At 45.7% G+C, this 14126-nt stretch overlaps 1 protein-coding gene across 4 annotated transcripts in view; it reads left to right on the top strand.

The window, feature by feature from the left end:
- The window catches only part of DENND1A (DENN domain containing 1A), a 697281-nt gene extending 689121 nt beyond the window's left edge, over window positions 1–8160 (top strand). For all 4 annotated transcript variants that reach the window (XM_036750170.1, XM_036750168.1, XM_036750169.1 and 1 more), the window contains 2 exons: window positions 3681–3939; window positions 4480–8160. In XM_036750170.1, coding sequence (XP_036606065.1) covers window positions 3681–3939; window positions 4480–5784 — 1564 coding nt within the window. In that variant the 3' untranslated portion in view covers window positions 5785–8160. The remainder of the gene's footprint in view (window positions 1–3680; window positions 3940–4479) is intronic.
- Window positions 8161–14126: the final 5966 nt, after the last annotated feature.

The following is a 14126-nucleotide window of genomic DNA, read 5'->3' as shown; positions in this document are numbered from 1 at the left end:
TCAGGCTTTTACAGAACCCTAGAATGTGTGTGCTGGGAGGGACCTTAGAACATAAAACATTGGAATACAGAATGTTAATACTGGAAAAGCACCTCAGAGCAATGAATGTTACAATACTGAATGGTCAAGTTAGAACACAGAATGTTAGAGCTAGAAATGACCTTGAAGTCAAACTCTTCCAACCCTTTCATTTTACAGGTTGAGGAACTAAGTTCAAGAAAGGGGAATGATTTCCCAAAGGTCTTACAGGCATTCGTCTGATAGGATATGATGTGGAAAAGGGATACGAGTCAGGGAAGGAGACTGCACCCCATACACATACACACATATAGTAAAAAGGATATTGCCCCCAGTAGAAACATGCCTCTGCAGAGCCTTCAACCCCTCTCCCTTCCTCAATCTGTTTGTTGTTCCCTTTCCTTTCACCCTCCCCCCACCTCCCAGTCAAGGCTCAGCTGCACAGCTCCCTGCCTGTGTGACCCTTGCCCTCAGCCTCCCTCAGCCCTGGGTCTTCATGTAACCATTAATGAGCTAGGACTGCTTGTTAGCCACCAAATGCCATTGGAGGGGGGGGGCAGCATGAGGGTGTGCAGTACAAGCCACCAGTATTAGCTATGTGGCCCCCCTCCCAGCCTGCATCTGTTTATTGTTCCTCTGCTTGTGAAAGATGAACTCAGACACATTTGGCTCATGAATGTGTATGATTTGCTGCATTCGGGGGGGAAGGTAGGCTCCTGCCATGATACCTTTCCCTTTTCTCTCCCTTCACAAATATTTCCCCCCTTAATCTAAAACCTTGTTTAAATGCCACAGTGAGACCGGCTGCCAATCAGATGCCAATCACCTCCGAAAGGCATGTCAGGTCTTATTGTTAATTGGATACACATTATACTGTTTCCCCTCCCAGGCGCATGCAAATCCCCTTGTGTTCTTCCTGTGTTTTGGTGAGGTGCCTGGGAAAATTGTGAGTGAGGAAACTATGCCGACTGAGTCCAGCTTCTCTCCATCCCATGTCATGGCAAGTCATCCTGATTGGATCCTAGCTCCAATAATCATTAACTTCCTAACATCTTGCCTGGACTTTGGGTCTTAGGCCCAGCTAGCTTTACTGTGTGACTTTATGGTATAACACCCTCTGTGAGGTACTCCCGCCAACTCACACTCACACCCATGGATTGGTTCCCCAGAGGATAGCTGCTATTGGAGTAACCTTGTCAGGACCCACTTCTAACACTCATAAGCCCTCAACAATGTACCTTCCATTAACAATCAGCTAGTAAATTCAATTAACTCTTAACAAAGACATTTACTAAGCTAGCATAGTAAGAATAATAGGTTTAAAACATCCTCCTGCCCCCATAAATCTAGGGTATACTCTCACACAGCTACACACAGAGTCCATGGGAAGAGTGAGTTCAAATCTGGAGTACGATGGTGGTGAAATAGGGTACACACATGTGGCCCAGGCCGTTTACAAATCATGATACTGCAGGGCCTGGAAGACCTCTCTTTGTAGAGTACTAATGCATTGTTCCCTAGGTATAGCTTCTCTGTGAGGTGAATTGCTTAGCTTCATTCCCATTCTCTCTTCTCTGTTGCCTGGAGTCACACAGACCCTGGATGAGTGTTTCCTACTGGTAAAGTAGCTACCCTTCAAAGCTACATGACTGATGGGAGGAGGAAAGAAAGAGAAATTCTCTTCTTTCTCATAGGCATCTCCCAATGCTTGTGATCTCTTCTACTCCCAAACTATTGAGATTCTTCCAAAGCTTAGCTCTTTAAAGGCCACAGAGCCATCACTAATTTTGTTTATCACCTTGTTCCCTTATTGACCCAATGGAACAGGTGTTTTCACCTCATAAATGAATCATGGTGTAAACAGAATCTTTACAGTTAGTTTAACACCTCATTAATACCTTGTAATTATGTTCTTAGTCTTCTGGGACTGAACCAAGGTAGGGAGGAAACTCCTTCTCTTATGTTCTCCCCACCGTTAAATATTTGTTTCACCAGCAAATCAACCAAGATACTTTTTTTGGCAAAGGCCAGATGGGATAGTTCACAAATAATCCAAAAATTAACTTTGTTCCACAAGGATACAAACCACCCATAGCTGATGGGCCTAGTAATTACATTCACTTCGAAAATCAAAGTTACACAATTTTAGCAAGCAGACATCATTTTATAAAATTGTCATAGGTTACCACTTATTTTGATGCTTACAAAGGCCTTCTCCAACCCAGGGACCATAAAGAAAAGAACAGGAAAAAGAAAATCAAGCTTCCCACCTCAGAGGGAAAGCCTAGTCCCTACAGTGTCTCAGAACATGTAGAGTTATGCCCACAGGACTTAGGAACCTGGGGCTACTGAAAGTCACCCCCTTACCCTTCAAGTAAGAAACCAGACCACTTCGGTTTTGGTGCTTGTGTAATAACATGAACCCCGTAGCATAAGTAAGGCAGGAGTGCTAACCCTTTCCCTCTCTCAGGGAGGGGCCCCTCTTCTTGAAACCCATAGGCACAGCCTGGACAGGAGAGGGATTTGTGTATGTCTCTGAAACACCAGAGGGCACCCAAAATTTCTCCAACGATTCCTTAAACATATAGGAAATCCAAATATAGGTCAAAACTCATCCCTCATGAGGACAAACAGGCTAACTTAAAAAGGAAAACATTCCAAAAGTCTCCAGAGGGCTTGGGGGCTCCCCAAAAGAGATGACATATTTGCAGTTGATTACTCAATATTTCTAGGTCTTCAGATAAACCCTGTTCTATAACCTGCAGTACGCAAGGGTCTCAATGAGCGATCTGGACTCACGTTATGATAAGGCAAGCAGTCTAGGTCTGCTCAAAAGTTTTAAAAAAAAAAGAAAAATGACATATATGAGCTCCCATGTTATGTGCCCAGCGAACTACTAGACACCAATATCCGAGGTATGCAAAATCGATTCTGCTCATATTTGTTTCCATAGTCATTATGGTCGCTGTCATATAAAAGATATCAATACATAAGCATTCAGAGCTTAAATTGGCTCAAATAAACTGGTCAGACTTGAAAAGGAAACACATCAGAGTATAGACTGTCCAATTATAGTCCAAAACAGGGGGAAAAAAACCAAAATTCTAATCTTCTTCCAATGGATCCCTGCTAGGGCATCCAAAGAATATCCCAGATGGGGAATCTCTCTGCAGATCTCTATGCAAATGTACCCAAATATATCCTGCATAAAGCCCACCGGCTTCACCATGCCACCAAGGTGGGTGAGCAGCAGAGACCCAGCCTGGCCCAGAGTCCTGGTTACCCTGCCTGAAGAGGCAGATCAAAAAAGGACATGAAAAAGACCAGGAACCCCTGCAACATCTTCATTTGATAGCTGAGGAACCTGAGACCCAGAGAGGGATAAAGTTACCCAGTAAGTTACTAATGGAGTTAAGATTTGAACTCCTCCATTTTATAAAACAAGGACTCAGGAAAGGGAAGTACTTTCCCCAACTTCACACAGCAAGTTCACGGATGGGTGAGGACTAGAACCCAAATTTCTTGAGTCCTGGTCCAGTGCTTTTTCATTATTCCATGCTTCCTTTAATTTGCTTGGGGTTAAAAAAAAATGTAATCTTCCCTGAAAGGATACCCTGACTCAAAATGTATCTAGTTGGAATTCAGACTTTGTCTCTTCTTAGGCCTCTGCCATACCGGGTCCTGAGAGAGTCAGACAGTGCAGACGGAGAAGAGGCAGGGAGCCCAGAAAAGCGGGCAAAAGAAACCCTAGGTCCTCCACCACCACCACCTGACAGAATTGCAGATATCAACCTCCTGGAGGACATCTTCAGCAGTTTGGAGGTAGAGCAGCTGCCTCAGCCCCTGAGCCAAGCTAAGAGCTTAGAAGACCTCAGACCATCTAAGAATCAGGGGGACCAGCCTTGCACTTTCGATTACCAGGTATGACCAAAGTTGGAGGTGAAGGATATGGACTGTTGGCTGCCCCCTCTCCACTGATGACTTCCCAAAAAGAAATTAACATTGCATGGAAGTATCTTTCCTTCTGCAGGCCGCACTAGGCATTAGAATTAAGAAATCTAGAATGTTAAGGCTAGAAGGACCCTTAGAACACTGAATGTTCCAAGAATATAGAACCATAGAACAAGAACTTAGACTGTCTATGTACAAAGGGATCTTAGAACATAGAATTATAGAGCTATAAGGGATCTTAGAATGTAGATTGCTGTGCCTGGACAGGACCCTGGAATGTAGGATGGCACAACATAATATTTAGAGTGTCGGAGCTCAGAGGGACCTTAGAACATAGATTTTTCAGAGTGTAGAACTTTGGATGTTGAATCTGGAAAGCACCTTTGAGATGGTCTCGTTTAATTTCATTTTATAAGACAGGGAAACTCATAATATATTGGCATTTTCTCTGTATCCATGTTGTGAAACCTAGACTAGATCTTAAGCTTCTGTCTTATGTTCTGTGAACAGAGAATGGACCTGTGCTCAAGTGAAAGAAGCAGAATAATGCCTGGGCTGAAGCTCGCTCATCCTTACAACAAACTGTGGAGCATGGGCCAGGATGACATGGCCATTCCTACCAAACATTCTCAGCCTTCCCCAGAAAGGCCCCTGGCATCTCTAGGGAATACTCCCTCTCTGCCTCGGAGACCCCGAAGCCGGGATAGCATCTTGACCCATGGAGAGAAAGAGGAAACCCCCACTCCTACACAGGGCAACATCACCATCCCCAGACCTCAGGGAAGGAAGACACCAGAGCTGGGCATTGTACCCCCACCACCTACAGCCCGGCCTGCAAAGCTTCAACCCTTTATCACCACTGAGCCTGGGAAGACCCCAGGCCTTGGGCCCTCTGACTCCACCTCTGAACGGATACCAGAGGCATTTGGGAATTCAGCCCTCTCTAGGGATGTGGAAAGTCGACCACCTCTCGGTTATCTGCCACCCCCACCAAGGCTTCTCCCTACGCCTAGTAGTGCCACTGATATTCTCAAGCCAGTCCGTGTGGTCACAGACCCTGCAGGCTGTGAGAGTGATTACCTGTTGACTCTCCTTGACCCTCTAAAGACCGGCTGGCCAGACAGGGCTGCCCCTGGCTCTGTAGCTCCCAATACAAGTGGCTTTCCCTGTGGTGTGGGCGACTTTACCCCTGCATCCACTCCATTTGGGCCCAAGCTGGGCTTCCCTTCAGCTTCAGCCACCACCCCATTCCTCCAACCACCACTCAACCCCTTCACCCAACATGTGCCAACAGCTCTGCCAGTGTCTATGACCCAGTGTGTTGGGGGACCCTTTGCTCCCTCTCCAGCCTCCCTGGGCCCGGCTTTTACTCCCAGCTTTATGGCATCTAGCCCTGGCTTTTATACCCCACAGAGACCTCAGCCCAGCCTCTCAGCTCTCTCCATGCCTAATCTGTTTGGCCAGGCTCCCCCAGGGCCACATGTCAGCTCCTGCCCACCACCAGGCCATGGCCCCACCCAAGGTGGCCCAAGCCAATCCAGCCACTTGGGTGGCCCTTCTAAAATCCGAACGTTGCCCCTAGTGCGTTCCAGCTCAAGGCCAGCTGAGGCCAAGCAGGGGTTGATCCTGAGACCTGGAGACCCTCCGGTGGTTCCCCCCAGGCCCTTCAATAGCCTAGAGCCAGTATTACAGTCTTCGGGCCCCAGAGAAACCAGGGATCCATTTGAGGATTTGTTACAGAAGACTAAGCAGGAGATTGCGCCCACTCAAGGAAAAGTGGAGCAGCTTCGGAAGCGTTGGGAAACTTTTGAGTAAGATCCAAAGAAGAATTTGAGGTTGGTAGAGAGGGGTGTGTATTTTTGGAAGGTGTTTGGGGTTTGTCTAAATCCAACAGTTTTGAAGCATTAAAGGATGAAGGCTATTGTAAAGAAATAATATCCTCCACTCCCTCTTCTCCCTGTCTCCTCTTCCCTAGCCATGACTTCCAAGCAGTTTCTACTGATGGAAATGAATTTTGACTCAATGAAACCCCACTTTGTCCAGCTCTTCCTAAGGTTTTTGCCACTGCCATCAGAAGTGAGACTTGGCCTGCATTTTGGCCCTATCCTTCCTGTGGGTTTCTGCACTGACCCCTTGATGATTAGTTTCTCCCTTCTGATACCACCCCCACCAGCAAGGGAGCCAATTTCTTTTCTCCTAGCCCCTTAACCTGGTCAGGTCCCCCTGTACTCAACAGTTGTGGACTGGTAAGGATGTCAGTATTACCCATGGCCTTACTCAAGACAATTAAACCCAAGTTGGGTGTCAGAAGAGGCTCTCCCTACTCTCCCCACCCTAACTCCTCATCTCAAGATTTAAGTTCTATTGTTCTTAGACAATCTTCATCTTAGACATTCTTCAAAGCCTACCTAGAAGTAGAGACCCAATCATCTAACTATACTCACTTTCATAGGGAGTGTTGGATTTTTTGGTTTTTTTTGTCATTTAAGATGCTAGGGATCATTGATCCTTGAAGTTCCTATTTCAGGAAAACATAGCACAGAGCCAGCCCTGGACACCAGCAACTTTGATTTTTAGAAGATTTTAAAAAAGACATCAGAAGGAGTCATTAAGAGGAGCCCTTATAATATACCCTTGCTCTTGTAGCTCTATGTTAACACGATATATAAGTGTCCTAAATGGCCGTATCTGAACTGGATATCATAGTAGCTTATTTTATTATCAAAGTCAGGGCCCACATAGCCTATCTATCCTGGGAGGTAGCCCTGTTCAACCTAGGTGGAAAAAGACTGGGAGCCAAAACTCAGACTGAGTTTTGTCTCATGAAAGCATCCAGCTCCACGTCATAGCCTTTGGGTTAATGCTGTTGATTTTCCCTTATGTAGGACAGCATTAGGACCCACCTGAGGTCTTCCCTTCACACATACCCGGGCTTTCAGAGAGAGCCGGTTGGGGGGAAAGAGATCTTGCAGGGGGTAGGGAGGAGAAAATCATTTTGCCCGCATTAGATGTTCTTTGGCTACTTCATGGTGACAGAAGGGGAAAGTTAGCCCTCCCTCCCCTCCCCTCCACTCCCCTCCAGCTAGAATCTGATGAAATCAAGGGTTGGCTCTCAGAAGAGCCTCAAATCTGTGCCTCTTCTCTCCAGGAGCAGGGCCAGTGCTCATTTTGCCCACACCTGAGTTAAGTTGAAAATGATAGTTTTGGTGTTTTTAATCTGTAATTTTCCCTCCTTTATTTTATCCAATTCATTGTGTCTTGGATGGGGGCAAGCCTTGATGGTTGAACTGAAACTTGTTCAGGCTGTCTAGGTTTAAAAAAAAAACAACCACCTTTGAGGACAAAGGAAATTGTTCACATTTCGACCTGGTCTTTCATTTCCTGATTTTGGATGAGCTGGCTCATCCGTGAAGCCTACTGCTGTAGCAACCGAGTGCCCTGGATTCTGAGCCCCACCCAAGCAATCCTATCTGTAATCATGAAGATGTCCACAGCTCAGGGAGAGCCGTGTGGGCCTCATTGACGATCTTGACTTCTGGGAATGCTTGCTCCTTTGGCAAACCAGACAGTCACTTTTGGATTCAGGGACTAGGAGTAGTCTCTAAGAGCTTTGTCCTCAACCATGAAGCATGTGTGATTCAGAAGGGGAAGTCGCTTCATCAACTGGAGTTGGATGAAGAACTCGAATCTTTGAATTTGTTCCTTAAACCAGGCCAGACTGGACTGCTCAGCCCAACACTGGAATGAATAGAAGGTCAATCACAATGACCCCCAAAGCAATGCATGCTTAGATTTCCATGGTTTCATTCTCCCCTTAGTGGCATGTGCCAAGGATCAGTGCCATGCCAGGGGATATATCAGTGATGCCCAGGCACGCACAACACTCCTCCCCATCCTAGAAAGGCATCTTTCCACTCTCCTCTTTTATGTCTAGCACTGGGAGCCCTTCAGACTGAGGCTGGGTCAGAAGGGCACACACGAACAGGACACTGAAGAAGCCAAGACCATTGTAAGGACAGGTGGCTCGTGTTTCATCTTGTGAACAACACTTGCGGAAATTGGGTGGAAATAGTAGTCAATGTATTGTCCACATACGAGCACTGTATGTCCCTTTCTTCACTTACTGGATTGAATTTGCAAACCTGGGAATTAATTTTCTGTGACAGCTCAATAAAATCCTCTAGGGCAGAACATCTTTTGTTTACCTGGTCATCAAAGTGCTTCCTTTGATATTCATGGTACCAGGCCTGGGGGCCTGAAAAAAGGGAGGCAGCTTGGTACTGTGGGAAAGTCACTGAGCTGAGGGGTAATGGAGGTGGGCTCAAGTGTGGCCTCTGCCATGACTGTAAACTTGGATAAGCCACTTCCTAGTTTCATTTTCTCCTTAGTTAAAACAAGGAGGTAGGAGAACACAGTCTCTTCAGTCCCTTCCAGCTCTAACCTGTTGTGCTAACACTGTATTCCATGATCCCTTTTAGCTACAGGATATAGAGCTGGCAAAGTTATAGCTGGTACAGGTGGCAAAGCCTGTGGAATTTCTGTATTCTGAAGTTCCTTCTTGCCCTGACATCCAGAGTCCCTTATAACTCAAACATTCCATGATGCTAATGTAGATGCGTTATACCAGCCAATTGGTTTGGACCCTGAGTTCTATATTTTTAAAGGAGCCCAACTTGTCAAAGCAGGTTCACACCTTCATCCATGCCTGAGTTATGAGAGTGAAGGGAATACATGCCAACCAATTAACTAACACATGCTTCTGTATTGAAACAGCTGATCCAGTTTCTTCTGTGCATGCTTGGGAGCTAAGCAGACAGTGACTGGAGAAGTTGGATCAAGACTAAAAAATTTCATTACAAAGCAAGAGAATAGCCATGATTGTCTGTTACTGTCCTGATGATAGTTGCACAGTATACTATAGAGGATCCCAGAGCTGGGAAAAAGTGCTGAGGCCATGTCTAGTTCTCTACCCGGAGAATGGATAAGCATCTACAGCGTTACTGACAAGTGAGTCATCTGTCCATCACTTGATGTACGCAGAATTCACTACCTCAAGAAGCAATCCATTGCTTTGTGGGCAGCTCTGATTGTTAAGATATGCTTCCTACAGGGAAGGTTCCTAGTTCTGCTGCTGGCACTAAAAAGAGCAAGACAAATTCCTCTTCCGCTATAGAAAGATACCAGTCGTGCCACCACCTCACCTCCCAAATTTTTCCTCTTCAGGGCCTTCCGCTTGTCCTTGAATGAGCAAGAATAAAACAATCTGGTTTGCTCAGGAAGTTGCTCCTCGAGGTCTCCAGAATGTATGTTGCTCTTTCACCAGGGAAGAGTCATGCAGGAGCTTTGTTTGGATTTTAGCTGGGATGTAAAATAGTGATTTGATTTCAGGTCAAAGCAACAAGTATTTATTGAGTGCTGGCTGTATGCTCAGTTCAGTCTGAGGTGCTGGGCAGGATACCAAAGAAGTATGCGACAGAATCCCAGACTGCTAACCCCTGCCAGCTTCGAAAGCTGCTGTGGTAGCGAAAGCTACCCTGGACTAAGAGTCTTAAGATAAGGATTCATGTCCCAACGCTAACACTAATCATGTGACCATGAGCAAGTCACTTCATTTCTGAGGCTTAGGCCTCAGTTTTCTCACCTGTAAAATGGAGATAATCATATTTGTGTTCCTAGCTTCACAGGGATAGTGTATAGAGGTAGTGATAACAATAGCTGTCCGTAGAAGGCCTCTGTAAGATGACAGGGCTGAATGATTACAAACTATCATGCCTATAGTTGAAGGGACTAAGAGACAGTGAGTGACTTACTCAAGGTTATACAGCAGAGTAGGTGACTCAGATCTAGGTGTCCTGACTCCCCAACAATGGTTCTTCTGATGACACCAATACTGCCTCTTAAATTCAAGATGTTAGTTATTAAATCTAGGTTATTCCACTGACCTGACCCATAGCCATAAGATTTCAAATTAAAAAGGACCTCAGAGACCATATTATAGATCAGGAAGGGGGCCCTCTCTGGTCACCGATCTATATCTTGCCACTGGACCCACATGGCTCTGGAGGAGAAAGTGAGGGTGGTGACCTTGCACAGCCCTCCCTCATTTAAATCCAATTCACTTGCAAGTCATGACATCATCTTCCCGACATCATGGTCCTCTTCCAGAACTAAGGACAAGCAACAATAGGTAAGGAAACTGAGACCCAGAGAAGTACACACAATGTAAGCCGGTCTTTTGACACATCTAATTAATCCCCTCTGCTACTCCCAGCAGAATCTGGCTAGGTTTAGTCTGAGCCCCCTAGATGTTAGAGGAATGGAAGAGAAGATGTACTGCCCTCATCTTCTATCCCACACCACCTCCCTGAAAGATTAGCTAATATCGTAAGGAACAGCATCAGAGAATCAACTTCTTTAATGTTAATCCCTTTGAGGTGGGTGGGGTGGGGTGGAAAATTCGTTTCATGGGAAGTCTAGAAATATATGTTAACAAATCTCACCCATTAACCTTTCAGGGGACAGACGAAAGTCCCTGAAGGCTACTGAACAAACAATATTCTCTGGTATCTGGATAATTTGAACAGATGTCTGGATCAAAGGCACTCACAGAAACCAAAACAAAATAAGGAAGAAGCAGTAAAAAATCCAACCACCTGCCCAGCAGCAGTTCAGGTGCTGGGGCCCCGATTCCAAAGTTTGGGAAGAAAGGAGACGAATGTAACGTTTGGTATTATCCCCATTTTATAGATAAGACAAGGGAGGCCCAGAGAAGCTGTAATTAGCCCAAAATCACCCAGCAAGTAGTCTTGGATTGTCTCTTGTCATGTGATGACATGGACCCATTCCTAGTCCCAAATCGAGAATTAAAACTGACTGGTGGGAGGCACCAACTCAAATAAACAGATCAGTCTCTAGACTTCCTTATAAAATTTGCTCTTTTTTCCTATCCCCAGGAATTCAGAGAACAGAAGGGGAGGGTAAACTCTGATAAACTCATTGGTACCAAAGTAAGAGGAAGGACTATCCCTGTCTCCTTCCCAGGGGTTACAACCGGCAATGTTCCCAAGAACTGAGAGAAGCCACTGCTTGTGGTAGAATGGGAGCTCAGATTCCCATAATGCCTCAGAGTTTATGACACACTTCATCCGACAGCCCTGTGAGGCAGGGGGTGCATGCGTTATTTTACAAATGAGGAAATTGAAGCTCAAGGAAAGTGAGAAATTTCTTCAAGGATGCCCAGTTACTAACCTCTGAGCTGGGATTTGATTCCAGGCTTTCTGACTCCAGGGTTCTTTTCACTGTATTACCCTGCCCAGTGAAAGGATCACCAGTAGTAAAACTTCATAGCTACTGGGGCGTTTGAGGGGCAGGAAAATGGGGACCATGGAGTCAGTTAATAATTACTCCTACCAGTGTAGCTGATGCGAGGATGAAGGGAGAGATCTGGGCAGGGCCTGAGCAATGGCGGATTCATGTTATTTAAGGATTTTCATCCACTTTTGACCACAAGGGATCTTAAAATCATAATAGCTGGCATTTATATAGTGCTTCCAAATATGCAAAATAAGTCACAAATGTTATCTCATTTTAACCTCACCTACCCTGGGAGATAGATGCCCTCCATTTTAAAGATGAGGAAACTGAGGTAAATAGAGGTTAAGTGGCTTACCCAGAGAAACACCAGAAACCGTCTGAGGCATGACTTGAACTCAGGCCTTCCCGACTCAAAAGTCTAACACTCTATCCTCTTCACTACCTAGCTGTCTCTAGAATATGGGCTTCATTCTAGAAGAGACTTAAGAGCATAAGATGGTGGTGGTATAAGGGTCCTTAACACCTAGTCCAACCTCTCCATTTTACCGGTGAGGCCCAGAGAAAAGTAACTTGTCCAAAGTCTCCCACCTAGTAAGTGGTAGGAAAAATGGAACTAGGACCCAAGCTTCCTGATGCCCTGTTGAGGACCCTTCCCCCAGTATCATGCTGGTAGGTGCTACGGGGGATGTTGTTTGAGTGGCAAGTGTCCCAGATAGTCCAAGGAGGATCTTGGAGAGTAAACAGTCTCAGGACACAGGGTCTGCTCAGACTAATCCTGAGGGAGGGGTGGCCCAACCTCCCCAAGGAAAAGCTTGTAAAGTCTGACTGGCATCACCTGCTGTATCTACACACGCGCAGATTCCATTATGTGGTTACTCATCAAATTCTAGCCCTGCCCTTAGTTCGGTTAGGCTTCCTTTCTCTAAGCCTTTGAAATCTTGCTTTGCTAAGAGTTGGGCCCAGGTGAAAAGAGAGCTCCAGGAGGTCATGACCTCTAGATCAGGGCTCTTTGCACTGTATACAGTTCTCCCTCCTGGGCTGAACACTGAATGTCAGAATAACATGGAGTGACAGTGGGAAGAGCCCTACAGGAATAGGAATGGCCTTCATTTCCTGAGTGCATGAAGGTTCTCAGAACAATCCCACGAGCTAGATAGGACCTGGCCTACGATGTCCATTTTACAGGGTCAAAAAGAAATGAAGTCACTTACCCAGAGTCCCACACATTGGCAAGTGTCAAAGCCAGAACTCCAGTCCAGGTTACCTGAATACAAAATCAACTCTTCCTACTCCAGTGTTAGGAAATGTAATGGCACCCACAGAAGGGACCTCAGAGGTTATATCCTTCACTTTAACTGTCCAACCTCCCCACATTTTACCTTTGAGGCCCTGAGAAAAGTCATTTGTCCAAAGTCTCCCACCTAGTAAATAGTAGAAAAAATGGGCCTAGGACCCAAGCCTCTTGATATCCTATTCAGGACCCTTCCCCAGTGTCATGCTGTTGGCTGCTGTACAATGTGTAGTCCACTCCCTCATTTTGTACACAGGCAGAAATCTGGACAGAGCCATAGCTAGGAATTCTGTCCCCTGGGGCAAATATACTTGAGAAGTACACGGGAAAGAAACGGTCCACCACGGTCAGTTCCACAGCTACTAAAATAAACCTCCTAAAGCAGAAGTCCAAGCATGTCGTTTCCCCCTGCTCAGGAATCCTCAAAGACTCTCTGTGGCCTCTATAGTAAAACCCGTATTTCTCAGTTCGACATTTAAAGCCCTTCACCACCTGCCTCTAGTATGTCACTTTCCTTAAACGACTCCTCATTTCAGCCCATCTTGCCCTCTGGCTGTTCCTAAACTTGGTATTCTACCTCCCACATCCACGTACTCCCTCATTGCCCCACCTTCTCCAACTCTTAGGATGCCTAGCTTCCATCCAAGGCTCAGATCATAGGCTGCTTCCTTCAGGAAGTCTTTCCCCTAGTTGTTAATTCCCTCTCCCTCCTCAATTTGTCATTTAAATACTTTTCTACTTATATATTGTATCCCCCGATAGAATGTGAGCTCCTTGAGGACAGAAGCTTTGCCTTGCATGGGTCACGTGTTGCTGTTGTCGATCAGTTGTTTCAGTCATGTCTGACTCTTCATGACCCCATCTGGGGTTTTCTTGGTAAAGCTACTGGAGTGGTTTGCCATTTCCTTCTGCTCCTTTTATAGATGAGAAAACTAAGGCAAACAGGGTTAAGGGATTTGCTCAGGGTCACACTGTTAGTGACTGGGGATGGATTTGAACTCAGGTCTTCCCGACTCCAGGCCCAGCTATCTATCCACTGTGCCACCTATCTGCCCTAAATCATGTGTGCCTTAGTCATAAAGCCAGCATATGAACCTGGAACGTCCTGACACCAAGGCCAGTGCTTTTTCCAGTGTAAAGAACACTTTTGTGCTCACAAGAATGCTTTATGAGAGTTTTGTTTTTGGTGTTTCTTTTTGCTGGTGGGTATAAAGTATGAAGGCAGATATGTAGAACAAAGGGGAAGGAATAGCATTGCTAATTTTACCTATCTTATTTATTCTTGCCCCTAGATTTACTTGTATGACAATCAGAGAGTGCTTTGGAGGCTAAGGATAGCCCTGTTGCCCTAGATACAACATAATTCCTGTGGGGTTTTTTAGATAGAGTACCCAAAAGGGGATTATGGATATGCATGCTGACAAGCAGGGATTGAACAGGAGCTACAAGGAATTTTCTAATGCTAAGGGAGACAGGGACCTGAAGTCAGCAGCAGGTAAAATTATTCAAAAGAATGGAGCATTTTAGCCTAGGAGTTTCTGCTGGCTTCTTC

The sequence above is a fragment of the Trichosurus vulpecula genome, chromosome 3, assembly GCF_011100635.1.
Source record: "Trichosurus vulpecula isolate mTriVul1 chromosome 3, mTriVul1.pri, whole genome shotgun sequence".
NCBI classification, from domain to species: Eukaryota; Metazoa; Chordata; class Mammalia; order Diprotodontia; family Phalangeridae; genus Trichosurus; species Trichosurus vulpecula.
The sequence above is the reverse complement of the archived record's forward strand: the minus strand, read 5'-3'. Positions and strand labels throughout refer to the sequence as shown.